This window comes from Rhinatrema bivittatum, chromosome 2 (genome assembly GCF_901001135.1).
Source record: "Rhinatrema bivittatum chromosome 2, aRhiBiv1.1, whole genome shotgun sequence".
NCBI classification, from domain to species: domain Eukaryota; kingdom Metazoa; phylum Chordata; class Amphibia; order Gymnophiona; family Rhinatrematidae; genus Rhinatrema; species Rhinatrema bivittatum.
The window spans coordinates 213,028,046-213,055,790 of NC_042616.1; the positions used below are offsets into that span (position 1 = coordinate 213,028,046).

The 27,745-nt window shown below is 44.1% G+C and overlaps 1 protein-coding gene across 11 annotated transcripts in view; it reads left to right on the forward strand.

Moving 5' to 3' along the window:
• MPP6 (membrane palmitoylated protein 6) overlaps positions 1–27,745 on the forward strand; it is a 299,774-nt gene that overhangs the window by 147,082 nt on the left and 124,947 nt on the right. For all 11 annotated transcript variants that reach the window (XM_029589113.1, XM_029589111.1, XM_029589117.1 and 8 more), the window contains one exon: positions 20,602–20,733. In XM_029589113.1, coding sequence (XP_029444973.1) covers positions 20,602–20,733 — 132 coding nt within the window. The remainder of the gene's footprint in view (positions 1–20,601; positions 20,734–27,745) is intronic.

Here is a 27,745-nt window from a genome sequence, read left to right on the forward strand (position 1 = left end):
GGATACCTTACAGGCAAAAGCCTTCCTTCCTCATCGAGTCCAAATCCTCGTGTCCCTAGCTTGCCAGTTGCAGTCTCAACCCACAGCAACAGCTCGACAATTCCTCATTCTCCTGGGACACATGGCCTCTTCAGTTTATGTGACTCCCATGGCCCGCCTGGCCATGAGAGTCATGCAATGGACTCTGAGATCACAATGGATCCAAGCTGTTCAGCCTCTGTCCTCCATTGTTCGCATCACCGATGCACTCCGTCTGTCTCTTGTCTGGTGGAAAACTCAATCCAACCTCCTATAGGGCTTGCCTTTTCACCCACTAGATCCTCAAATAATTCTCACAACAGACGCTTCCAACGTCGGTTGGGGGGCTCATGTAAACAATTTACAAACCCAAGGATTCTGGTCTCCAGAGGAAGCCAAACACCAGATCAACTTCCTGGAACTTCGAGCAATACAACATGCTCTCAGGACTTTTCAAGATTGCCTATCGAACCACGTAATCTTGATTCAGACGGACAACCAGGTGGCCATGTGGTACATAAACAAGCAAGGGGGCACAGGTTCCTTTCTTTTGTGCCAGGAAGCTGCGCAGATTTGGGCAGAAGCCCTCTCCCGCTCCATGTACCTCAGAGCCACCTACTTGCCGGGAGTAAACAATGTCTTGGCAGACAAACTGAGCCGTGTCTTCCACCCACACGAGTGGTCCCTCAATCCCTTGGTAGCAACCACTCTGTTCCAGCAATGGGGTTATCCCCACATAGACCTCTTTGCGTCCCCTCAGAACCACAAAGTGGACAATTACTGCTCTCTCATTCAGAGCCAGCACTCTTGGCCTAGGGATGCATTCTCCCTCACGTGGACAACCGGTCTGCTTTATGCATTCCCTCCACTTCCTCTTCTGTCGAAGACTCTCGTGAAGGTCCGTCAAGACAAGGGAACCATGATCCTGATAGCACCGCACTGGCCACGCCAAGTGTGGTTTCCCATACTTCAGGATCTCTCCATCCGCAGGCACATTCCTCTGGGACGGGACCCGCATCTGATCACTCAAAACGACGGATGCCTCCTCCATCCCAACCTCCAAGCCTTGTCCCTGACGGCATGGATGTTGAAAGGTTAGTCCTTCAACCATTTAACCTTTCGGATTCAGTTTCTCGTGTCCTCATCGCTTCACGAAAGCCTTCCACAAGAAAATCTTATTCATACAAATGGAAAAGGTATACATCATGGTGCACTTCTCAGTCCCTTGATCCCCTTTCCTGTCCAATTTCCAAATTCTTGGACTATCTCTGGCTTTTATCAGAATCAGGTCTAAAGACCTCTTCCATTAGAATGCATGTCAGTGCGGTAGCTGCCTTCCATAAAGGTATCGGGGGGTGTCCCCATTTCAGTACAACCCCTTGTAACACGCTTTCTTAAAGGCTTACTCCATTTGAAGCCACCTTTACGTCCTCCGGCCCCATCTTGGGACCTTAATCTGGTTCTTGGTCGCCTTATGAAACCACCTTTCGAACCTCTTCACTCCTGTGACCTAAAATATCTCACATGGAAAGTGTTATTCCTTTTGGCTATCACTTCAGCTCGCAGGGTTAGTGAACTACAGGCCCTAGTTACCTATCCGCCTTACACTAAACTCCTGCAGGACCGGGCGGTACTCCGCACTCACCCTAAATTCTTACCTAAGGTAGTTTCGGAGTTTCATATTAATCAATCCATCATTCTACCTATCTTCTTTCCCAGGCCCCACTCCAACTCCGGGGAACAGACTCTGCAAACCCTTGACTGTAAACGGGCTCTAGCATTTTATCTAGACCGTACAGTTGCCCACAGGAAGAGCACTCAATTATTCGTCTCTTTCCATCCTAACAAGTTAGGGCAACCTGTGGGTAAGCAGGCTCTTTCCTCCTGGTTGGCGGACTGCATCTCCTTCTGCTATCAGCAAGCTGGCATTCCTTTCCAAGACCGTGTTAAAGCACACTCTGTGAGGGCCATGGTGACTTCAGTAGCACACCTTCGATCGTGCCGCTTCCTGACATCTGCAAGGCTGCCATCTGGAGTTCCCTCCATACCTTTGCAGCCCATTATTGCCTGGACAAAGCTGGAAGACAGGATTCCATCTTCGGCCAGTCTGTCTTGCGTAACCTTTTTCCAGCATAAGGTACCAACACCATTCCACCTTCCCGGTACGGTGCGGATGCCCTCTACCAAATTACACCCCAGTTGTTGTGCCTGTTGCACGCCGTTGGGTACATTTGGTGCACGATAGGACATCCTCAGCTCAGTACTCACCCATTTGTGAGGACAACCATCCTGCTTGTCCTGTGAGAAAGCAAATGTTGCTTACCTGATGTAACAGGTGTTCTCACAGGACAGCAGGATGTTAGTCCTCACGAAACCCGCCCACCACCCCGCGGTGTTGGGTTCGTTTTTTATTATGTTATTTTTCGGCACTGCCTATAGCTTTGAAACAAGACTGAAGGGAGACCCCTGCTGGCTGCAGGGTTAGTGCCGTGCTGGGCATGCCCAGGAGGGGCCAGTCAAAGTTCCTGAAACTTTGACAGAAGTTTTCCATGGTTGGGCTCCATCCTCGATGTCACCCATTTGTGAGGACTAACATCCTGCTGTCCTGTGAGAACACCTGTTACATCAGGTAAGCAACATTTGCTTTCCTCCAGGATTTGCCTGTACTTTGTACCATCCATCTTTTCCTCGATCGTCACAACCCTCCATGTCCCTGCTGCAAAGCATCCCCATAATGCAGAGCTGCCACCATAATACTTTACTGTAAGGATGGTATTAGCCAGAAGGTGTGCTGTTTCTTGTACACCGCACATATTGCTTAACATTAAAACCAAAAAGTTCCACTTTATTCTCTTAGGCCCACAAAACCTTCTCCTATGTGTAAGCAGTGTCCTCTGTGCTTCTTTGAGGGAAACAAAATAGGTTAGATGCCAAGGAGTTGTCAGTTTGAAAGAATGTCTCCATTCAATTAAAGTTTTCAAACTGATAATTCCTTGAGTCTAACCTATTTTGTTGCCCTCACGGCTTTCTTAGCCTACCCTCCTGTTTTATCGGTCCATCACTCTGTGCTTCTTTGCAAGTACTGTGCTGTATTTTTTATGGGTCTTCTTCAGTAGTGGGTTTCTTTTTGCCACCCTTCCATGGAGGCAATATTTATGGCATAATCTTGAAATTGTTGAACAGTTAACATTGTCCCCAGTCGGGAGTCGGCTCCATCTGTTCGCAGATCCGATGGACCTCGATTACATTGGACTTCTGGGTCCTGTCCATCATGCATCAGGGCTACAGGTTGCATTTCCAACTAGTTCCATCCCGCTCAACTCAATGTCCCCAGTGGAGAGTAGCAGGGAGCTTGCAGGTACTTCAGGTAGAGCTCTCCGCCCTCGTACTGACTCAAGTGGTCAAACCTGTTCCGCCCAGTCAGCAGGGCAAGGGGTTCTACTCCATGTATTTTCTGATTCCCAAGAAAACTGGTGGTCTTCGGCCCATTCTGGACCTGGGTGGCCTTGAACTGTTTTCTGGTAAAGAAAAAGTTCAAAATGGTTTCAGGCACCTTGATTCCCCTTCTCAAAGTGGGAGACTGGCTCTGCTCCCTCGATCTAAAAGACGCGTACGCCCATATCCCTATCTCTGACGGATCGGCAGTACCTACGATTCCTAGTTGACTGGAATCATTACCAGTATCAGGTGCTGCCCTTTGGCCTTCCGTTTGCACTCTGTGTCTTCACCAAGTGTCGGGCGATGGTCGGAGCCTATCTTCGGAGGAGGGGATTCATGTTTTCCCGTACCTCGATGATTGGTTTATCAAGAGCAACTCCAAACAAGGGGTACAGTGCCCTGCATACCATGGTCTGGGTCTTGGAAACTCTGGAGTTTCTGATCAACTATCTGAAATCCCATCTTCAACCATCCTTGCAGCTGGACTTGATCGGGGCTCAGCTAGACACTGTCCAGGCGAAGGCTTATTGTGCCTCAGGACCGGGCGGAGACCCTTATGGCTCTCTCTCGAATTGTCTCCAATTGCTTCCATGTGCACCAATTTCTCAGATTACTGGGCCTCATGGCAGTAATGGTGCATGTCACTCTGTATGCTCGACTGCGCATGTGCAGAGCGCATTGGACGTTGCATTCCCAGTGGTGTCAGGCTACCCAAGACCCGTGTCCTAATCACCATGCTGCTGTGCCAGTCCCTCGAGTGGTGAGCAACCCCCCCCACCCCCAAATCTGGAGCGGGTATGCCCTTTTGGTGCCCACAGCTCTAGGTTACCCCCATCACAGACTCATCTCGGACGGGATGGTGGGCTCATGTTGTGGGCCTCCACACCCAGGGGCTGTGGTCCCTACAGGAATCACAGTCCCAAATCAACTTCTTGGAGTTGTGAGATTCAATATGCTCTACAGATGTTAAAAGGACTCCTGAACAGGTTGACCTTATTCAGACCGACAATCAGGTAGCTATGTGGTATCTGAACAAACAGGAGGGAACAGAGTCCTTCACCCTCTGTCAGGAGGCAGTCCACATCTGGTCATTGGCCATGAACAATGGCATTCCCCTCAGGGCAGTGTGCCTTCCAGGGGTGGACAACACCTTGGCGGACTCCTTGAGGCATGCTTTCCGACCTCAGGAGTGGGCCCTCAATCAAGATCTTTCGCTTGTGGGAGACACCGGACATAGACTTCTTTGGTTCCTTGGAGAACAGAAAGGTGGACTGCTTCTGCTCCCTAGGCCGGAGGAGCAGCGGATCGATGGAGGATGCCTTTTCGAGTCACTGGGGCACCGGGGCTGTTGTAAGAACATAAGAACATACCATACTGGGTCAGACCAAGGGACCATCAAGCCAAGTATCCTGTTTCCAACAGTGGCAAGTCCAGGCTATAAGTAACTTGGCAATTACCCAAGAAGTAAGTCTAACCCATTCTACTGATGCTAGTAATAGCAGTGGCTATTTCCTAAGTCAACTTGATTAATAGCAGGTAATGGACTTCTCCTCCATGAACTTATCCAAACCTTTTTTAAACCCAGCTACACCAACTGCACTAACCACATCCCCTGGCATCAAATTCCAGAGTTTAATTGTGTTGAGTGAAAGAACTTTCTCCCATTAGTTTCAAATGTGCTACATGCTAACTTCATGGAGTGCCCCCCTAGTCCTTGTGTTATCCGAAAAAGTAAATAACTGATTCACATTTACTCATTCTAGGCCTCATGATTTTAAACAACTCCATCATAACCCCCTCAGCTGTCTCTTCTGCAGCTGAGCAGTCCTAACCTCTTCAGCCTTTCCTCATAGGGAGCTGTTCCATCCCCTTTAACATTTTGGTCACCCTTTTCTATACCTTCTCCATCGCAACTATATCTTTCTTGAGATGTGGAGACCAGAATTGTACACAGTATTCAAGGTGCGGTCTCACCATGGAGCGATAGAGGCATTATGACATTTTCTGTTTTATTCATTCCATTCCTAATAATTCCTAACATTCTGTTTGCTTATTTGGCTGCCGCAGCACACTGAGCAGACTATTTCAATGTATTATCCACTATGACGCCTAAATCTTTCCTGGTTGGTAGCTCCTAATATGGAACCTAACATCGTGTAACTTCAGCATGGGTTATTTTTCCCTATATGCATCACCTTGCACTTATCCACATTAAATTTCATCTGCCATTTGGATTCCCAATTTTCCAGTCTCACAAGATCCTCCTGCAGTTAATCACAATCCGCTTGTGATTTAACTACTCTGAATAATTTTGTATCACCCGCAGATTTGATTACCTCACTCATCGTATTCCTGTAGTTTCCCGGATCACCCCTGGAGCCCTTTTTAAATATTGGGGTTACATTAGCCACCCTCCAGGTTTCAGGTACAATGAATGATTTTAATGATAGCTTACAAATGTTTACTAATAGATCTGAAATTTCTTTTTTTAGTTCCTTCAGAACCCTGGGCTGTATACCATCCGGGCCAGGTGATTTTACTACTCATCAGTTTGTCAATCAGGCCTACCATATCTTCTAGATTTACCATGAATTGGTTCAGTCCATCTGAATCATTACCCATGAAAACCTTCTCAGAATGGGTATCTCCCCAACATCATCTTCAGTAAACACCAAAGCAAAGAAATCGTGGAATCTTTCCGCGATGGCCTTGTCTTCTCTAAGTGCCCTTGATCATTTAATGCACCAACTGACTCTTTCACAGACTTTCTGCTTCGGATATGTTTAAAAAAGTTTTTACTGTGAGTTTTTGCCTCTATGGCCAACTTCTTTTCAAATTCTCTTAGCCTGTCTTATCAATATCTTACATTTCACTTGCCAGTGCTTATGCTTTATCCTATTTTCTTCTGTTGGATCCTTCTTCCAATTTTTGAATGTAGATCTTTTGGCTAAAATAGCTTCTTTCACCTCACCTTTTAACCATGCCGGTAATCATTTTGCCTGCCTTCCACCTTTCTTAATGTATGGATAACATCTGGACTGTGCTTTTAGGATGTTTTTGGTTTTTTTTTTGTTTTTTTAACAATGTCCACGCCTCTTGCACACTTTTTCCTTTGTAGCTGTTCCTTTCTCTTTTTTTCTATTTTTCTTTTTATCAAAGTTTCCCTTTTGAAAGTTTAGCACTAGAACTGTGGATTTGCTTACTGTCCTCCTTCCAGTCATTAATTCAAATTTGATCATATTATAATCACTATTGCCAAGTGGCCCCATCACTGTTAGCTCTCCCACCAAATCCTGTGCTCCACTGAGAATTAGATCTAAAATTGCTTCCTCTCTTGTCTGTTCGTGAACCAATTGCTCCTTAAAACTGTGATTTATTCCATCCAGGAACTTTATTTCTCTAGCATGTCCCGATGTTACATTTACCCAGCCAATATTGGGGTAATTGAAATCTCCCATTATTGGTGCACTACCAATTTGGTTAGCTTCCCTAATTTCTCTTAGCATTTCACTGTCCGTCTCACCATCTTGGCCAGGTGGACAGTAGTATACTCCTATCTCTATACTCTTCCCCAACACACAAGGGATTTCTACCCATAAAGATTTGATTGTGCATTTAGTCTCATGCAGGACCTCTATCCTATTGGACTCTATGCCATCCCGGACATAAAACGCCACCCCGCCTCCCATATGCGTCATCTCTGTCATCGTGATATAATTTGTACCCCGGTATAGCACTGTCCCATTGGTTATCCTCCTTCCACCATGTTTCTGAGATGCCAATTAAGTCTGTCTGTCATTCACAGCTATACAATCTAATTCTCTCATCTTACTTCTTAGACTTCTGGCATTAGCATACAAACATTTCAAAGTTTGTTTTTTGATTGTATTTTCATTCTGCTTTTTAATTGATGAGGATCAATTGGAATTTTTTTAGCTCAGGTGAGTTTTTAATTACAGGCACTTGGACTACTTTTCTTATTATTGGAACCTCGCTGTTGGGATGCTCTAATTCTAATGCATCATTAGTATCCTTTGAAGAGACCTCCCTCCTGAACCATGCACTGCTGAGCGACTGTCTGCTTTCCCCTTAGAGCAGATTTTAAACTACAATAATCTCCTTTTTAAAGGTTAGTGCCAGCCGTCTGGTTCCATCCTGGTTAAGGTGGAGCCCATCCCTTCGGAAAAGACTCCCCCCCCCCCCCCCCACCCCGACCCCCCACCCCTCCCCAAAAGGTTCCCCAGATCATTACAAAACTGAATCCCTCTTCCTTGCACAATCGTCTCATCCATGTATTGAGACTCTGGAGCTCTTCCTGCCTCTGGGGACCTGTGTGTGGAATAGGGAGCATTTCAGAGAATGCTATCCTGGAAGGTCTGGATTTTAGCTTTCTACCTAGGAGCCTAAATTTGGCTTCCAGAACCTCCATCACACATTTTTCTATGTCATTGGTGCGCACGTGTACCATGACAGCGGACTTCTCCCGAGCACTGTCTAAAATCCTATCTAGGTGATGTGTGAGGTCCACTACCTTCACACCAGGTAGGCATGTTACCAGGCGATCCTCATGCCCATCAGCCACCCTGCTGTCTACGTTCCTAATAATTGAATCACCAACTATAATGGCTGACCTAACCCTTCCCTCTTGGGCAGTAGCCCTGGGAGACACATCCTCTGTGCGAAAGAACAATGCACCACCTGGAGAACAGGTCCTTGCTACAGGATCCTTTCCTGCTGCACCAGGTTGATACTCTTCGATAATGAGACCACCTTCCTCCAAGCAGCACCATGGCTGCCAGTCTGAAGTTGGGACTTGGCTACTGTGTCCCTAAAGGTCTCATCTATATATGTCTGTCTGCCTCAGCTCTTCCAGGTTTGCTACTCTAGCCTCCAGAGATCAGACTTGTTCTCTGAGAGACAGGAGCTCTTTGCATCGGATACACACGTACAACTTCTCACTGGCCAATAAATAAATATCATACATGTGACACTCAATGCAAGAGACTAGGAGGCCCCCCTCTTGCTGCTGGACTGCTGCCTTCATCTCAAATTTGATCAGTTTCTAGTTAAGCTTTAGGTTGCTATAGGAGTAGGAATGTCTAATTAGCGTCCTTTAAATGTATTAGTGTATTCACTGTGTGTCTAGTAGTGGCCTACAGGGGAATGATCAAACTCTCAGTAAGGTGTAGGGAAATTGTGAAGTTAAAAGGCTAATTTTTTTTTTTGTGTGAAAGTGGCACCTGCCTATAAATTAAAGGATGAGCTGGGGTGGGTGGGAGGATTGTGAAATACAAACACACTAACTTCTGCTTATTTAGCTGCCTTACTGACTATTAAAGCACAGACACACTAAATATACCCCAATAGTTTACTTCTCCCCAATACATTTAAATATTTCCCAAGCAAAACTTACTTATTCCTTTCAGCCATCAGCAAGGTGATCCTCTCCTCTCAGTGGATTATACGCTTACCCTCTCCTTCCTCTCATCTTAAACGCTCCAGACGCTTCAGCAGGATCAGGGAACCATGATCCTGATTGCACCATTTTGGCTGCGCCGTCTGGTTTCTGACTCTACGGGACCTGACTTGGTGCCCCCCGATCCGGTTGGGGATGGCTCCGGTCCTAATATCTCAGGACCAGGGTGGGCTTCCACCCCAACCTCTAAGCCCTGCCCTCATGGCTTGGATGTTGACCGGGTGACTGTACAGGCCCTGGGCCTTCTGGAAGGGTTATCACACGTCCTACTGGAGTCCAGAAAACCCTCCACCAGAAAGTCTTACAGTCTGAAGTGGAAGCGGTTTTCAGCTTGGTGTGAGGGCCGCAGTCTGGATCCCTTCTCTTGTTTCCCCACTGGCGCTTCTAAACTACTTATTCCTCTCTGACTCTTGTCTGCAGACCACGTTGAAGGTTCACCTGAGTGCTGTTGGGGCATACCATCAAGGTATGGATGGTACTACAATCTCTTCCCATCTGCTCATGGGGCGGTTCATGAGGGGCTTGTTACAACTTAAGTCCCCCACATGCCAACCGGCGGTCTCCTGGGATCTCAACGTCATCCTGTCACAACTCATGAAGTTTCTGTTTTAGCCACTGCAATCCTGTGACCTGAAGTACCATTCCTGGAAAGTCATCTTCTTGGTCACGGTTACTTCTGCTTGCAGGGACAGTGAACTGCAAACTCTGGTATCATACCCACCTTATACAAATTTTTTTCCTTGACAAAGTGGTCTCTAAGTTCCATCTCAGTCAGTCCGTTGTGTTGCCTTCTTTTTTTTTTTTTTCCCCAAAGCCTGTCGCTCACCTGGCTTAGCGGGCTCCGAACACTCTAGCGCTTCTCAATCGGTGTGTCATGACACACCAGTGTGTCGCATGCTCCCGGTCTCTCCCGCTGCTCTTCCTTCCCTGCTGCCGTTCCCACCGGGCTATCAGTATGTTCAAGCCCAGTGGGAACAGCAGCGGTGTTAGAAGAAGCTGTGGCACCCGCGGCTGGCCTCTTCTTCCCGTGCCTGCCCCCCCCCCCCGTGACCCAGAACAGGAAGTCATGCGGTGCATGGGAAGGAGAAAGCCATGCCGCGTGGGAAAAGTAGCAGCGGCAGCAGTATCGGCCCCCGAGCAATCGAAGCAGCCAGTAATTGGGAAAGGAGGTAGCAGCATGAGCCTCCCGCGGCCGATGGGATTCTTCTTTCTTGGCCTGCAGGGGCTGGAGGAGGAGGCTGCTGCAGCTACTATTTGTGCTCTTTGGGGGGGGGAGGGGGAGAGGAAGTGAGAGAAGCAGCCAGCCTGTGTGTGAGTATGTGTGTGTGAGTGAGAGAATGTATTTGATTGAGAGCATGTGTGTGATTGAAACTGGTCAGAGAGCTGATGGGTGTATGTATATGTGAGAGACAGTGAAAGTGACGGCTCAGGGAGATGACTGGTGTGTGTGAGAGAGAGAGAAAAAGCATGGAAGTGAGAAATCTGGGTATGTGAGAGAGCATGGGAGTAAGAAGCCTGGTGGTGTGGGGGTGTGTGTGAAAGAAAGCATGGGAGTGGGAAAGCTGTGTGTGTATGCATGCATGAGAGAGAGACTGGTTGGTAAGGTGACTGTGTACGTGAGAGAAAGAGACTGGTGTGGGTGAATGTGAGAGAGAGAATGTGATTCAGGGAATGAGAAGCCTGTGCATGTGGAGAGCAAGCATGGAAATGAGAGAGAGACTGGTGTGTGTGTAACAGACAGAAAGTGATTATGGGAATGAGAAGCCTGTGCATGTGAAGAGTGAGCATGGGAGTGAGAAACCTGGGTGTGTGTGACACAGCATGGGAGTGAGAAGCCTGTATATCTGAAAGAGAACATGGGAGTGGGAAGCCTGTGTGTGTGTATGCATGAGAGATCAGGTGACGTGTGTGTGTGTGTGTGTGAGAGAGAGAGAAAGAAAGTGATTATGGGAATGAGAAGCCTGTGCATGTGGAGAGAACAAGCATGGGAGTGAGAGACTGGTGTGTGTATGTGTGAGAGACAGAGAAAGTGATTATGAGAGTGAGAAGCCCGTATATGTAAGTAGAACATGGGAGTGGGAAGCCTGTGTGTGTATATGGCATGAGAGAAACTGTTCAGGAAGGTGACTGGTGTGTGTGTCAAAGACTGGGAGATGATTGGTGTGTGAGACAGAAACTGGTCATGGGGGCATGCATGACTGGTATGGTGTGTGTATGAGAGTCATGGGCACTAAGGAAGAGGACCATGAGTATAGAGCTTAGCCACTACTGCTGCTTCTGGTGTGTGCTGCGGCCTGCATGGAAGAGGAATAGGAGAGCTGCTGGAGGGAGTAAGTAAAGGTGGCTTCTTAAGTTTATTTTTCTTGATTGACTGCCATTTTAATTATTTAATATTATGTGATGTGTCTGCTTTTTTGAAATATTTTATTGGTGTTTGGAGAAGTTTTTAATAGTTTTATGAGTTTTTAATTGTTGGATGTTATTCTGTTCATAGCTGTTTTGAAACATTTATTCTGCTTATTAGTATAGTTTTACAATTATTTCTGTGTGGGGATCTATAGCTGCTTGCTAGTTCTGTTTTCCTAATAAGAGGTGTATTGTTTTTTTAGGGCCTGATTTAATATTTGTAGTGTTGCCTTTTCATATCTATGAGAGGATTAGTTTATGTGCATTACTACAGATCCTGGGAGTATGTAAGATCAGTTCTGTGTCAGTTACCGAGATGAGATATTTTACTAGCATGTAAGCATTTGTATCAGTCTTATTTGTTGTGTTTTCTCAAGAGGACATGCATTGGTGGTAAACTGCTGTCTTTTCATAAGTAGGGCTATAGAGTCTGGAAGTAGAAGAAGTTTGAGTTGCTGTTACTGAGATGACACCAGAACCAGAATATCTTTTTTGTAGAGTGAGTTGTATGGGGAATGTCATAATTCTGCTTTACATCCATTATTGTGGGTCAGGGGGGTTCCCGTGGATGCAAACTGTACTTTTACATTTAGCCCTGTGATGGTCACATGTTCAGTGTGTCATTTATTTATTTATTTATTTTTGGTTTTTATATACCGGAAGTTCCTGTATACAATACATATCACTCCGGTTCACATTTAACAGAGATAACTATCGCCTGGGAGGCGGTTTACATGGAACATATCGAATATAATGAACGGATAATAATAATCAAAGAACAATCTATTATGAAACAACTAGGATCAACTTAGAAAACAACTTGGAACATATAACTGATGCAATATGAATATTACAATATTGCTGTAAGACAAGGCTGGGTGTTTGTTCTTCTTGCTTTTAGCTCTCTGGGAAAGCTTGATGGAAAAGCCAAGTCTTGAGTTTCACTTTGAAAGTAGTATGGCACGGTTCAAGGCGGAGGTCCGGTGGTAGTGAGTTCCAGAGAGACGGGCCCGCTGTGGATAGAGCGCGTTTCCTCAGGGTAGATTTTGCAGGTTGGGTGATCATTCTGTTCTGGTATGCCCTTCTGGTTGGTTTGTTAGAAGAGTGTAGTTGAAGCTGGAAAGTTGAGTGGGGAGATGTTATGTAGTGCCTTGTGAATCATCATGCAAAACTTGAACTGAATCCTATATTTGATGGGAAGCCAGTGGAGATGCTGGAGGATTGGGGTGATATGGTCCCTTTTTTTGGCATTGGTAAGGATCCTTGCAGTAGCATTCAGAACCATCTGGAGTGGTTTGGTAGTGTATGCTGGAAGGCCCTGCAGGAGTGAATTACAGTAGTCTAATTTAGTAAGAATGATGGCTTGGAGTACTGTGCGGAAATCCCTGTAGAGTAGAAGGGGCTTTAGTTTCTTTAGCACTTGTAATTTAAAGAAGCATTCTTTTGTAGTGTTATTTATGAATTTATTGAGGCTGAGTCTGTTGTCTAGTAGTACTCCCAGATCTCTGACTAGAGGTGCGGTGGAGTATCCTGAGGTGTCTGGAGAGTTGCTGGATGTTGGCGGGGCAGATTGATCCGGTGCTATTATGAGAATTTCCGTTTTTTTGGTGTTTAGCACCAGGTTGAGGCTGGTTAGAAGATCGTTGATGGATGAGAGGCATTTTTTCCAGTAGGCCATGGTTTTGTGTATGGTCTCCGTGATAGGGATGAGAATTTGAATGTCATCCGCGTATAAGAAATGGGTGAGCTTGAGGTTAGTAAGTAGATGACAGAGTGGGAGAAGGTAAATGTTGAAGAGGGTGGGAGAGAGTGATGATCCTTGTGGTACCCCCATCTTGACTTGGATGGGGTGAGATTCCTTGTTGTTTATCTTAACTTTGTATGTTCTGTTCTCTAGGAAGGACTTAAACCAGTTGAGAGCTGCTCCAGTGATGCCGATGTCTGTTAGTTGTTGTAGTAGTGTCATGCATGTGAGAACCATCTATCAGGTGTGTCCTGGCCAAAAAAAGGTTGAGAACCACTGCTCTAGATTGTAAGAGGGTGCTGGCCTTTTACTTAGAACGGATGTTGCCTCACTGCCTATCCCCTCAACTTTTTGTCTCCTTTGACAAAAATAGGCTGGGGGTCGCTATCTCTAAGCAGACCTTATCCCATTGGCTTGCGAACTGTATTGCCTTCTGCTACACACAGGCTGGCTTACAGCTTGAGTCACATCAAATCTCACTCACTGTGGGCCTATATCAGTCTTGGCTCACTTGCATGCAGTTCCCATTCACAAGGTTTGCAGAGCGGCGACCTGGAGTTTCCTCCACACATTCGCTCACATTATTGCCTGGACAAAGATGGCCAGCGGGACAATCATTTCGGGAAGTCCATTCTCCGTAATCTTTCAGCCATGGAAACCCAATTCTCCCTCCATGTGCCCTGTCCTTGGGTGTAAGTCTGCTTCTCTGGTTAATGCAGCTCTAGTTGTTTTGCATGTTGGCACCTGTTCTCTGCTGCACATGTTGGGAGCGACTTGGAACTACTTTAATCACCCATGTGTGAGGACTACCATCCTGCTTGTACTTGGAGAAATCAGTTGCTTACCTATAACAGATGTTCTCCAAGGACAGCAGAATGTTCGTCATCACGAAACCCGGCCCGCCACCCTGCAGAGTTGGTTTTCTGTTTATTTTATTTTTCAAGAACTCTGTTATAAGACTGAAGAGGGACCCCATGTGGTTAGCAGCATGTTGGGCATGCTCAGTGTGCCAGTCAAAGTTTCTAGAATCTTTGACAAAAGTTTTCCATGCCGGGCTCCATCGGATGATGTCACCCATGTGAGGACTAACATCCTGCTGCCTTTGGAGAACACCTGTTGCAGGTAAACAACTCTGCTATCTGGCTATAATTTAGCTTTTAGAATGGGGCAGAGGGCCCTTTGCTCCTGGCAATCAAATAAAAGATATTTGGGGAGGGGGGACTCCATGATGGTGTAAATCCTTACGGGGGTGGGTGGAAGGCAGCAGCCTGATTTTGGAAAACACTGGGATAGGGGTCTCAGGAACATTTAAAGGATTTTGGGGGGTGAGCAGGGCACGGCCCAACAGTGCCTTTAAAAAATATTTGGGGGAAAGGGAGGGGGATATTCTGCTGGCCCATTTTATTAATTTTTTGTTTTTCTTTAATGACAGTGCTACAAAATGTAAGGTTTAGCCCTCATATACCAGACACAGGACTCTGAGATAATTTATTAATTTAGCAAAATGTTTATTATAGGAAATGAATAATTGCTAATCACAGTATGTGTGTGTCCCCGGGAAGGAGGAATGCATAAGATCCCTCCTTGCCTATGTAACCATCTTACAAGGCTTATATGCATTTTTTTCTAGATACCTTTGCCAAGTATTGATCATTTCTAAATGTGTCATTCTGGCCTGGCTTATCCTTCCTAAACCACTTGCACCCAACATTTTTCAACATTTCTTTTTTATTTATTATTTTTTATATTCCGCTTTTCATACTACTTTCAGCACTTCAAAGTGGATTACATTCAGGTACTGTAGGTATTTCCCTATCCTCAGAGGGCTTACAATCTATCTGTTCTTTCTTCCTTTCTTTCATGTCCAACTTTCCATTTCCCTGCAACACTTTGTAGAAAGACATAGATCATCTCTTATCAGTCTCTGTTCTCCTTTGTAGTTGAATCTCATATGGCCTACGCACATGTGTCCTGTGGAATGTCCTTCATTTCTTGCTGACCTAGGCCCACATTCTGTAGTTGCAATTAGCTGCATTCCTTACTGCAAACAGCACTGCACATATTTGACATGTGCTAGCATAGGCTTTGCAAGGCCTAGTCCAGCAGGTAGAATTATACATTACCGTGTTTCCCCGAAAATAAGACATCCCCCAAAAATAAGACCTAGTAGAGATTTTGCCGAATTCCTAAATATAAGACCTCCCCCGAAAGTAAGCCATCCCTTGTAAACAGGGGCGGATTGACCTATCGGGGGATCGGGCTTCCCCCGGGGGGGGGGGGGGGGGGGGGGCGGTCAATCCTGTGACGTCTTTTTTTTTTTGTAAATAAAGTTTCCAAGGTATTAGGGGCAGACGCGAGCAGTGGTATCCCGAGGGGAGCCAATGCCCCTGGGCACAAGGAGGCTCATGCGGCCGCTGAGCCTCCTTGCCCGAAGAAAAAGATCGCATTCAAACGCGCTGATGCTCTTCCTCCTTCCTGCCTGTGCGCCCCGGAAGTAAACGTTGCCGGAGCCGCATGGGCAGGAAGGAGGAAGAGCATAAGCGCGTGCAGAAGAGGAGGAGCCGCCGTGGGCTGCTGCGAATCCCAAGTCGCAGCGCCCAAGAAGAGGAAGAGGCCCGATAGCAGGGCCGAGGACGAGGCCCGGTAGCAGGCCTGCCGCAGCCCGAGAAGTTCAGGGCCGCTGCAGAGCCCATCCTGCGGCGACCCGCGAAGAGGAGGCCCAGAGGTGAGAGAGAGGCTGAGGGTCTGTAGAGGGTGTGTGCATGCATGTATGAGATGAGTTGAGAGATTGTGTGTGGGAGTGAGGATCTGAATGTTTGCAGAGGCAGCATGTGAGAGCCTCTGTGTGTGAGAGAGACAGCGTGTGACTGTGAGAGCCTATGCTTGAGCAAGACAGCATGTGGGAGTGAGAGAGAGCCTGTGTGTCTGTCAGACAGCATGTGCCAGTGAGAGACTGTGTGTATGAATAATTGTATGAGAGACAGCATGTGACAGTGAGAGTGTGTGTGTGTGTGAGAGAGAAATGCATGTGAGAATGAGAACCTGACTGTGTTTGAGGGAAGAAGATGGAGAGAAAAGAGATACGGAAGAAAAAAGGACAATATAAAAGGAATTGGCAAAAAAATAAGAAAGGGAAGGTGGAAAAAAAAAAAGCCTGTGACCAACCGATTAGAAAACTAACATCAGCCAGCAAAGGTAAAAAAAAAAAAAATTACTTTTTAGTGTTTGGCACACGTAATCTTTGGGAATGTGCAAGAATAGCACTTTCTATATGCGGATCTCACAATGTACGAGATCAGCATGAAGAAAGTGGAAGCCCACGGGGGCCTGCACAGAGGAGGCAGCAGAATGGGCTTCAGTGTCAGTAGCAGCAATCGGCGCCTCCCCAATAGCCATGTGGCAGCAGTGACAGTGGCAGCAAGATTACTTATATCTGGGGATGGTGGCAGGTACCAGTCGGGGGACCCCTTCCAAGCAGTGTGCAGAGGTTCAAAAGCAGCAGTCAGCCCAAGCTGACTACCATGAATGCTGCACACTCCTACCTCTCTTTGACAGCACACTGGTGAGGCATGGCTGACGCAGGGGCAGCCAGCAGCTCTATTAGACATCCCCTGAAAATAAGGCCTAGTGCATCTTTGGTAGCAAAACTTAATATAAGACACTGTCTTATTTTCGGGGAAACAGGGTAGTAGCATGTTACCCGGCCACACAAGACTGTATATCTTTAGACCTGCTCAGAAGCTGAATTTATGGGACAAGTTATCTGGCTAACTTGTCCACTAAACACCCTATTGAACATTGGTTTCATAGTGATTACTGTTGGAATATTTCTGGAATTGTCCTTTAACTAGGAAAGTGTAGAGTATGTTGAGTAGCTCAGTGAAACAACCTTCTAATTTAATGGATTTTGATTTTATGTATTAGACAATAGAATGTGAAAGATGTCCAAGGATGTAAAGACTTTCACAAGGTACTACGTATGGTACATTTTCATTAAGACATTTGCTAGAATATATATATATATATATATATATATATATATATATATATATATAGACTGAAGGACTAAATATAAAAGGTAGAGTTTTCCCAAAGAAAATAAAGTCCCGGGAGCCTCCTGGAGAGAACCACCTTCAGCTGGAGGGGAGATGGCCAGAGAGACTTACCAGAGCCTGGGGAACATCAGAGCTACAGCCCCGAACTGAGCAAGTTGAGCCACGCCCCCTGAGACGTCATCTATCCGTGTTTTGAAACCGGATAAAACCCAGGGTCCTGCGACAGGATAGTGGGAGCCTCCTGGAGAGAACCACCTTCAGCTGGAGGGGAGATGGCCAGAGAGACTTACCAGAGCCTGGGGAACATCAGAGCTACAGCCCCGAACGGAGCGAGTTGAGCCACGCCCCCTGAGACGTCATCTATCCGCATTTTGAAACCGGAGAAAACCCAGGGTCCTGCGGCGCGCTGCCAAAGGAGCGCGCCTAAGGGGCGGGCTCCTTGCGGTTTCGGCGAGTTATATCTGTGACTTCCTTTTAAACATCTATGGGAAGGAAAAGGAAGATAAAATTTCCTACGGTTTCTACCCCTCTTTTTGTGAGGGGTCCTATGGACACACATGTTCGTGGGAATTTGGAGGTACAAAATCCTGACCCGGAAGTCTCCTTTTCTTCAGGTTCAACTCGGAGTCTCGGCCATCATTCACCTTCTCTAAGTATAGAACCTAATGGCGAGTAACCTATTAAATGACTCTATCTTATTACAAGCGGCCCAGACTGGAGGAAATGATATCCCTCCTTTGTCTGGTCCAGCTTTAAAAGGGGATATGGGAAATGGGGATACTATAACGGATTTAAAAGATGTTACATTATTAGATGTGTGGAAATCTGTTAATAATATGCAAAAAATGTTAACTCAAGTCATGAACCAGTTCCAATCTTCTAATATTGAAATTAAGCAAACATTGCAAGAACATGTTTTAAGATTGGAAAATTTGGAAGGAAACTTCTCAACGGTGAATTCACAGATGGTAAATATACAAGCTGCAAATACATCTTTTATGAAAGATAGTTTATCGACTACAAGGCAATTAGAAACTATGGAAAACATGATAAGATCTAAAAATCTTAGATTTTTGAATTTTCCAATGACAAGGTTATTATCACCTTTGGAATTACTGAGGAAATATATGGGAGAAGTGCTACAGATCTCCTATAGAGAAATTTTTAATTTCTAAATTGTACTACATTCCAAGATCTAGGACCTTCCCAGGCCCAGAGGCAGGAATGGATACAATTCAAGAAAATAGTCCGAATTTGACATCATTTCTTGAAGCTTCTGTTGGTGACATACCAATTAGGGCGACTCTATTAGTAACTTTTGGTATTGAAAGTGACAGGATTATGGTGTTACAAAAATACTTTAAAAATAAAGATTTTTCCTTCTGTGGGGGGAAAATCCAGGTATTTCCTGATGTGGCTAAAACCACACAATTAAGACGGAAACAATTTTTATCATTAAAGAATAGTCACCTCTTTGGGAGCATCATATATACTAAGATTTCCCTGTAAATGTTGTATTACATTAGCTGGAAGTAGGTTCATTTTTTATGATCCCCTACATTTAGAGACTTTTCTTTTGGATAAAGAGTCATCTAAGAATAATTAGACTATACTAGAGATATATGGTGAAGAATAGATATAAATATCTCTCTCATAAATGCATACAATTTGCTATTTTTCTTTAAAGATGTTTCATTTATACTGCTCCCCATTGTTATGTGGCCTAACGAAGGTTTGTTTCAATTATGAGTGAATTAGTTTACCTTATGTATAGGAAATTGGAAATCCTTTATTCTTCTATGAATGTAAATTGATAAACTTAATAAACTATATATTTAAAAAAAAAAAAAGAAAATAAAGTCCCATCAAGAAGTATCTGACTGGCTAATAGTTCTCCCTAAATGGTAACTCAGGAAAAGATAGCCCCTGCCCTTCAAGCAAACACCTATATTTGTAACCAAGCCAACAAAAATTATATAGATATTTTTATTAAGAAAATATAGCTATTAACATTCTCTGATATGTATATGCAGCAGTTCCATAAATATGAAGAAGCTTAAAAAGATATTATTGTTACTAATCTGACTCTGAAGGGCTAAATATAAAAGGTAGAGTTCTTCCAAAGAAAATCAAATATATGCCTTTTATAGCCCTTCAGAGAATCTTTTCCTGAGTTACCATTTAGGGAGAACTATTAGCCAGTCAGGTACTTCTTGATGGGACTTGGGTTGTCTTTTATCCTAGATAACTGTACAACTTATTACATTTCAGGTAGGGATGTGCATTCGTTTGCGACAAAAAAGGAAATAGAGACGATATTTCCTATTTCATCGTGTTTCGGGGGGGGGGGTGTGATGAAACGATAAGAAAACACAAATTTTCATGTGGTTTCCTTATCGTTTGGATGGGGGGGGGGAAGAAAAGGCACATTAAAAAAAAAAACAAACAAACCCAAACCCACCCCAACCCTTCAGATTTAATTAATTGCATCCCCCCCAAGACTTACTGAAAGTCCCTGGTGGTCCAGCGGGGTCCCGGAAGCGATCTCCCCCTCGCATCTCGAATTTCAGGTATTAGCCTGGGTCTATATATTTTTTTTATCCTGGTTTTTGCTTCTGTTAATAATTAGGACTTCTAAGCAACAAACACTGTTGAAATAAAATCTTTTAAAAATAAATATTAATCTATTTAAAATAATCCAATGTACCAGATTTCTGGATTTTGCCCTTGCTATCTCAGTGTCCTCTGCCAACTCAGTAATAAGCGACTATATTCTAGCTGCTGTTGTAGGATGTTCTGTGAGAGTAGCCAGAAGTGGAAGAAGTACTAACCATTTTATGCAAGTTCTTAAGTTATAAAGATTTTCATAGGACATGAAGAACTAGAAAACTGTTAAACTGTAATAATGGATAACAAAATTCAACATAAATTTGCTGAGCTGCTTTCTTAAAAAGGACATTTCATTGAGCTGAATTGTAATCCCTAGTTTCTGATTGTATGAATAGCTAAAATCTGGGAATTTGGTAGTCTACCAAGCATAGCATTTGTTCTTCCATTCGATACCAATATAAGGTATATTATGCCAACTTTTGGCTGACCAAGAACTGCAGACAGAATATGAAATGTACAATCCCATCAAACTGTTTACCTTCTAGCCTGAATTAATTTTGTCCTATCTTTCCTTAAATTGCTTGCTTTAGTGTTGTATACATGTTATATATAAGTATGTTTTTTTATATATGTTTATATTAAATAGGAGAATCAGCTGCTTTGAATTAATGGGATGTATAGCACTTGGGTTTAGGGCTGGATTAATGTTTGAAAATTAGCACTTGAATTTAAATCTAATATATAGAGGTTACAATGCTGTTGGTGTACCTAAGATATCAGCTGTCCTTTTAATATTTTTGTTTCTGTAGTTAGTACTCAGTGCTCTGCTTTTTTTACCTTCTATAATTTTTTAGGTATTTGTGAAGTGTCATTTTGATTATGATCCATACAATGATAACCTGATTCCATGCAAAGAAGCAGGATTGAAATTTTTGAAAGGAGATATTCTTCAAATAGTCAATAGAGAAGATCCAAACTGGTGGCAGGTGCGTATGAGTCAACAACTATTGTTCATTTTACTGCTGCTTGTAGTTTTTCTTTTAAAGAGTGGGTTTAATTTTGAACTGAGTGCAAACAACTCTTATGGTTTGTGGGTTAGATCTGCTGGCCCTGTCTTATTTGGTTCAGATTAAGCAAATTATTTGTCTTCCCCAGTTTAGTGGAAGAGCTTGGATTTATGACCCTGGTTTTTGTCTAATTACTAGTGTGTGCTTCTGCAAGCACAAGGAAGTCCCTATCTTTGACTGATAAGCACATTCTTTGATTTGAATGTCTTCTAAATCCATGGCTTTCTGGCTAACCACTTTTTGTTAATTTCAAAGTAGCAGAATCTGTTTGGCAAGATATGTCTTCCTTACCTATGTATTAGAAGCATCTATAAAGCATCAACAAGTTGAAAGAAAATAGTTAAATTTCCAGTAGAGGGTATAGAATCCTTTAACACATTTATCACTTTTTTTTTTTTTTTTTAACTTTCATGCTTTGTTTATTCGAAACTAGGGCTGGAAACCTGAACCATGAGTCTTCATTCATAGCTACTTATTTTTATATCCACTGCTAATTTACTTTAGTCTAGTCCTTGCAGCGATAGCAAGTGGGGGCCATGCACTAGGACTACGTCCAGAACTCTGCAATCATGGTCATTAAATCTGGCTACTAGACATCACCATTGTGTAGTTGCTGTGATCCCGTACACTCAAACTGAGACCAGGACTCTGAGCACTTGCACTAGGAGCCAGAGAGTCTATGCCAAACCTCAAGTGGCAGCATTATAGAAACATAGAAATGACGGCAGAAGAAGACCAAACGGCCCATCCAGTCTGCCCAGCAAGTTTCACACTTTTTTTTCCTCATACTTATCTGTTACTCTTGGCTCTTAGTAACCTTTTGGTTCTATTTCCCTTCCACCCCCACCATTAATGTAGAGAGCAGTGTTGGAACTGCATGTAAGTGAAACATCTAGCTTAATTAGTTAGGGGTAGTAACCGCTGCAATAAGCAAGCTACACCCATGCTTATTTGTTTACCCAGACTATGTAATTCAGTCCTTGTTGGTTGTCTGTATATAGATCCAATTTCTTCATTCCCCCTGCTGTTGAAGCAGAGAGTTATGCTGGATATGCAATGAAAGTGAAGTATCAGGCTTATTTGGTTTGGGGTAGTAACGCCGTAACAAGCAAGCTACTCCCCACTTTTTTGTGAATGCAAATCCTTTTTTCCACATTTCCTCTTGCTGTTGAAGCTTAGAGCAATGTTGGAGTCGCATTAACCGTGTGTATGTTTATTGGATAAGGATATTAATCTTCAGGTAGTAGCAGTCATTCCCGCGAGCCACCCACTCTTCATTCACATCCTCTAGACTTTTTGGATCCACAGTGTTTATCCCACGCCCCTTTGAAGTCCTTCACAGTTCTGGTCTTCACCACTTCCTCCGGAAGGGCATTCCAGGCATCCACCACCCTCTCCGTGAAGAAATACTTCCTGACATTGGTTCTGAGTCTTCCTCCCTGGAGCTTCAAATCGTTACCCCTGGTTCTGCTGATTTTTTTTCCCGATGGAAAAGGTTTGTCTTTGGATCATTAAAACCTTTCAAGTATCTGAAAGTCTGTATCATATCGCCTCTGCACCTCCTTTCCTCCAGTTTGTACATATTTAGATTCTTCAATCTCTCCTCATAAGTCATTTGATGAAGACCATCCACCTTTTTGGTTGCCCTTCTCTGGACCGCCTCCATCTTGTCTCTGTCTCTTTGGAGATATGGTCTCCAGAACTGAACACAGTACTCCAGGTGAGGCCTCACCAAGGACCTGTACAAGGGGATAATTACTTCCCTTTTCTTACTTGATATTCCTCTCTCTATGCAGCCCAGCATTCTTCTGGCTTTAGCTATCGCCTTGTCACATTGTTTCGCCAACTTCATATCATTAGACACTATCACCCCAAGGTCTCTCTCCTGCTCCGTGCAGATCAGCCTTTCTCCCCCCATCGAATACAGTTCATTCGGATTTCCACTCCCCATATGTATGACTCTGCACTTCTTGGCATTGAATCTCAGCTGCCATATCTTCGACCACTCTTCCAGCTTCCTTAAATCCCATCTCATTCTCTCCACTCCTTCCGGCGTGTCCACTCTGTTGCAGATCTTAGTGTCATCTGCAAAAAGACAAACCTTACCTTCTATCCCGTCCGCTTTTTCTCTCTTTGACACTCAGCTCTACCAGCCAAAAGGTTCAGAAGGTTTCATCCAAATTGATCATACCTGGAGGTGAGATTTCCCTTCCAGGCATAGATATTACCTTTTCTGTCTCCATATGTCCACTCCAGGAGCCTTCAACAATGACTTCTGGAGTTGCGGGGACTTCTACAAATTTAAAAAGCTGACCCTGTTATGTGACAGCATCTAGTTCATATGACCTATGATTATTTTGAAAATGCATTGAGAGCCTTTGCCATGGCTGTTGATGGTCGCAGGTTCTCATGGCTGTGGGCCTCAGGCCTTTCTGAGGATGGTACAGGAAGGGCTCAGATATTCCTTGCTGTGGTGAATATCTCTTCAGAGATAAGGTGAAGGAAATGGTAGAATTCATGAAACCACCACCACTCTATGCTTCAGATCCTATTCAATGCCACTTCTGAACCATCCTCCATGTCTCAGAGATTTCAAAGTGGATTCACTTGGAAGCCTTTTTTTTTTTTCATAAGAAAAATAAAGTGCCTCCTAGGCAACAGTGCACTAGGCCTTACCATCGTGATCAAAGAAGCTGTAAGCCCTACACTGTAACTCAGTGAATACTAGGACAGAATTTTGATTGGATCTACTGGAGGTAGTTAAGTCAGTCTGTATTCTAGAAGGCATTCCTTTTGGAGGGTGGTTGAGTTTTTCATAAACTGTTGGCTCTTTATAACCACAGAGAGTCTTTTTTGGATCATAAAGAGAGATTATATATTATACTTATTGAATACCTCCAAATTATTGCCCAAAAGAGTACCAGAACTTCCTGAACATGAGGAGGATGTGCTGAGGTTGGAAATGTCCATTCTCTTGCAGGTCTCCAACTGAAGAGAGAGGGCAGGAATTGTGTTGCATAGTCCTCAAAGACAGAGGAAGACTTTGTTCTATCCTAGATCTAAGGGCCTTGAACAGATTTCTGAAATAGGAAATGCTCAAGGAGGTTACCTTAGGCTCTGTAATTCTGCTTCTAAATACAGGAAACTGGCTGTAGTATCTGGATCTTTAGGAGGCATACACCACATAGAGAACATTCCAGACAAGGCAATATCTGAGTTATAGAAGGGACACTGCACCTGTAGTACCGCATACTGCCTTTTGGCTTGGCATCAGCTCTGTGTAAGTATTCAAAAACTTGTCTTGCAATCATGGCATTTTGATGCAAGCTGAAGGTTTATATATTTTCCTTCTTCAACAATTAACTATTGAAGAGCACATCTCTGGATAGGAATGAACAATTTCATGCGATTAATAGGGCTTGTTACCAGCTACCCCAAGTCCAGTCTGATCCAGATACCACAACTAGAAATTATACGACATTAGCTAAGCACAACTCTGTTTCCAGTGGATTTAGCTGCCTAGTATTTGGAATTAGGCAACTCAATTGGCCATTTGAAAATTGAATTGGGCTGAGCACCTAAGTTTAGGGGGCCCAGTTTCACAAAGTGCCTAAATTTAGATGGTCAAAAAGTAGGCTGAGTTATATAAGGGAAGCAAATTAAATGCTTAGCCCTGATTTTCAATATTAGGTAACCGAATTTAGGTGATTGAATAGTACCTAAATTTAGGAAAATTTTCAGGCCAAGCATAAATTCCTAACTTTGGCTGAAAATTCATTTTAATTTATGTAAACAAAATTTAGCTAAGGGGCCTATTTATTATCCTGGACAAGCAGGATGCTAGTCCTCACATATGGGTGATGCCACTGACTGAGCCCTATCACGGAAAACTTTGTCAACGTTTCTAGAAACTTTTGACTGGCACACTGAGCCCACTGAGCATGCCCAGCATGCCATGATTCCTCAGGCCACAGGGGGTCTCCCTTCAGTCTTTGTTTTTCCGTGCTGCTTTTAGCATCGTGGAGCAGGAGCCCTGTGTGAATTTTTCACACAACTCTGTCTAAAAAAACAGATTAAAATATCACTTTTCTCATTCCCACATCGGGGTCTCTCTTCAACCACCGGCTGGTGAGTAGAAATTTTGTTTCCGATTCTTTTTGAGTTCACAAAACCTTTAGTCAGATATCATCGGCATCGACATTCTTCAATTCCGGAAGCCTTGTTAATGCCGGATCAGTCGGGAGCCATGAGACCTCGTCTACAGGAGGCACCGAGGCGTTTCCCCACCCCTAGGGGTGCCGGACATCGAGCCACCGCAGGGCCCTGTGGTAGAGCCGATGATGCCTCCACTGCCACCACAAATAGCTGCTCTGCCTGCATCAGCTATTACGGAGGAACTGAGTGGATTCATCCGCCAGGCGGTGCGAGAAGCGCTCCAAGAATATCGACCATCGACACCGATGCAGACATCATTGCTGATGCCGGTGCCTACACCGATGCCGGGGCCATCCCCGAAGATAAAACGAGCACCGATGCCAGGACCAGCACCGATGCCGTTCCCGATGCCAGTATCCACGCCGGGGACTCCAATGCAGCCGGACATTTCAATTTTTCAACCGCTCATGGACAAACTCAATGTCCTCATCAGTGCCATGCCATCACAACCTCTTCCTACTAAGTCTGCAGGTGTAGGAGATACTTTTGGTCAGTTCCCACTCGATGAACCTCAACCAGGACCTTCAGGACTCTTGATACCAGTGGTTCCATCAGTACCACTGGTATCAAGAGTCCTTTTTCCTGCCCCACACCCTCTTTACTAGACTATCTATGGCACCTTTCAGACTCTGGTCTCCAGACCTCATCTGTAAGAGTACACTTAAGTGCAATCTCGGCTTACCATAATAAAATGGGAGATGCACCAATATCGTACAACCTCTTGTTAGTAGATTTATGAGAGGTTTAACTCACCTTAAACCACCAATACGGCCACCAGTCACAGAATGGGACCTTAATTTGGTGCTAACAAGTCTCATGCGTTCTCCCTTTGAGCCCATGAATTCCTGTGATTTTAAATTTCTCACATGGAAGACTATCTTCCTAATAGCCGTTACATCTGCTAGCAGGGTTAGTGAGTTACAAGCAGTTGTCACATACTCGCCCTATACAAAATTCCTGCATGCCCAAGTGGTACTTCATACACATCCAAAATTCCTTCCCAAAGTAGTTACGGAATTCCATTTGAATCAATCCATAGTCTTGCCCACATTCTTCCCAAGACCTCATTCTCACCAAGGTGAGAGAGCTTTACATACCTTGGACTGTAAATGTGTGCTAGCATACTACTTAGACCGCACTGCAGTCCATAGGAAATCCACTCAACTCTTTGTTTCTTTTGATCCAAACAAACCGGGTAATCCAGTGGGCAAACACACTCTCTCCAACTGGCTAGCAGATTGTATAGAGTTCTGCTCTGAAAAAGCAGGCCTTCCTCTCCAAGGGTGAGTAAAAGCACATTCAGTAAGAGCAATGTCAACCTCAGTAGCACACTATCGTTCAGTGCCAGTTCTTGACATATGTAAAGCTGCAACATGGAGTTCTCTTCACACCTTTGCAGCTCATTACTGTTTGGACAAAGAGGGACGAGAAGATTCAGCCTATGGACAATCTGTCTTAAAGAACTTGTTTCCAGTATAATCCCAACTCCGTCTACATCCAATCTGCTGTGATTTTTGGCTGCCTCATTTTCACCAACAATACTTCAGTGTTGCTTCACTACAAAATGACTCAGCCTATAGCTTGCTAATCACCCATATTCGAGGACTAGCATCCTGCTTGTCCTGGGATAAAGCAAAATTGCATGCCTTGTAATAGGTGTTATCCCAGGACAGCAGGATATAGTCCTCACGAAACCCACCCGCCACCCCGCGGAGTTGGGTCCAGTACGTTTTATTATCTTATTTTTGCTAACGCTTATTGCTACATACGAGACTGAAGGGAGACCCCTGTGGCTCGAGCAATCATGGCATGCTGGGCATGCTCAGTGTGCCAGTCAAAAGTTTCTAGAAACTTTGACAAAGTTTTCCGTGATAGGGTTCCATCAGTGACGTCACCCATATGTGAGAACTACATCCTGCTGTCCTGGGATAACACCTATTACAAGGTAAGCAATTTTGCTTTATAGGTTTTCTCCCATTCCATGTCTATGGCAAAAATGCTTAGTAAATGACCCCTTAAGTGAAATACTGAGCAATTTTTGAAGATTGATCCAATAGTCACTACAGTGGAAGGAGCAATTCAGTGTCTGCATATATCAGCTTTATATCAGTGGGAGCACTGAGAGGAGAGGATCACCTTGCTGGTGCCTGAAAGGAATCAGTAAGTTTTTGCTTGGGAAATCTTCTTTGGGAATATTTAGTGTGTGTGTGTGTGGGTTTGTGCTTTTAATAGTCCGTAAGGCAGGGAATAAACTGAAGTTAGACTGTATTTTTAAATAGTCAGTAAGGCAGCTAATAAGCAGTAGTTAGTGTGTTTATTTTTAATAGTCTGTAAGGCAGCAGAAGTTAGTGTTTGTTTGTATATTAAAAAGGAGAAAAAAAAAAGCAGCCAGAAGCTAGAAATAAGCTAGAAAAAGTGTATACCTAAGTAAAAAGGTTGAAAACTTCAGCACTCACCTCAGAAAGGTGTTAAGGTAGTGTGATTTGGTTTGATTAGGTACCGACATTTGTTAATCAAGAGAGCAATGAGTCACTCTAGCTGACAAACTGAAGTTAGACTGTTGGTGAGAGAGGTAACTGTGGTGGAGCCGCTTGGTAATAGTGATCATAATATGATCAAATTTGAATTAATGACTGGAAGGGGGACAGTAAGCAAATCCATGGCTCTTGTGCTAAACTTTCAAAAGGGAGACTTTGATAAAATGAGAAAAATATTT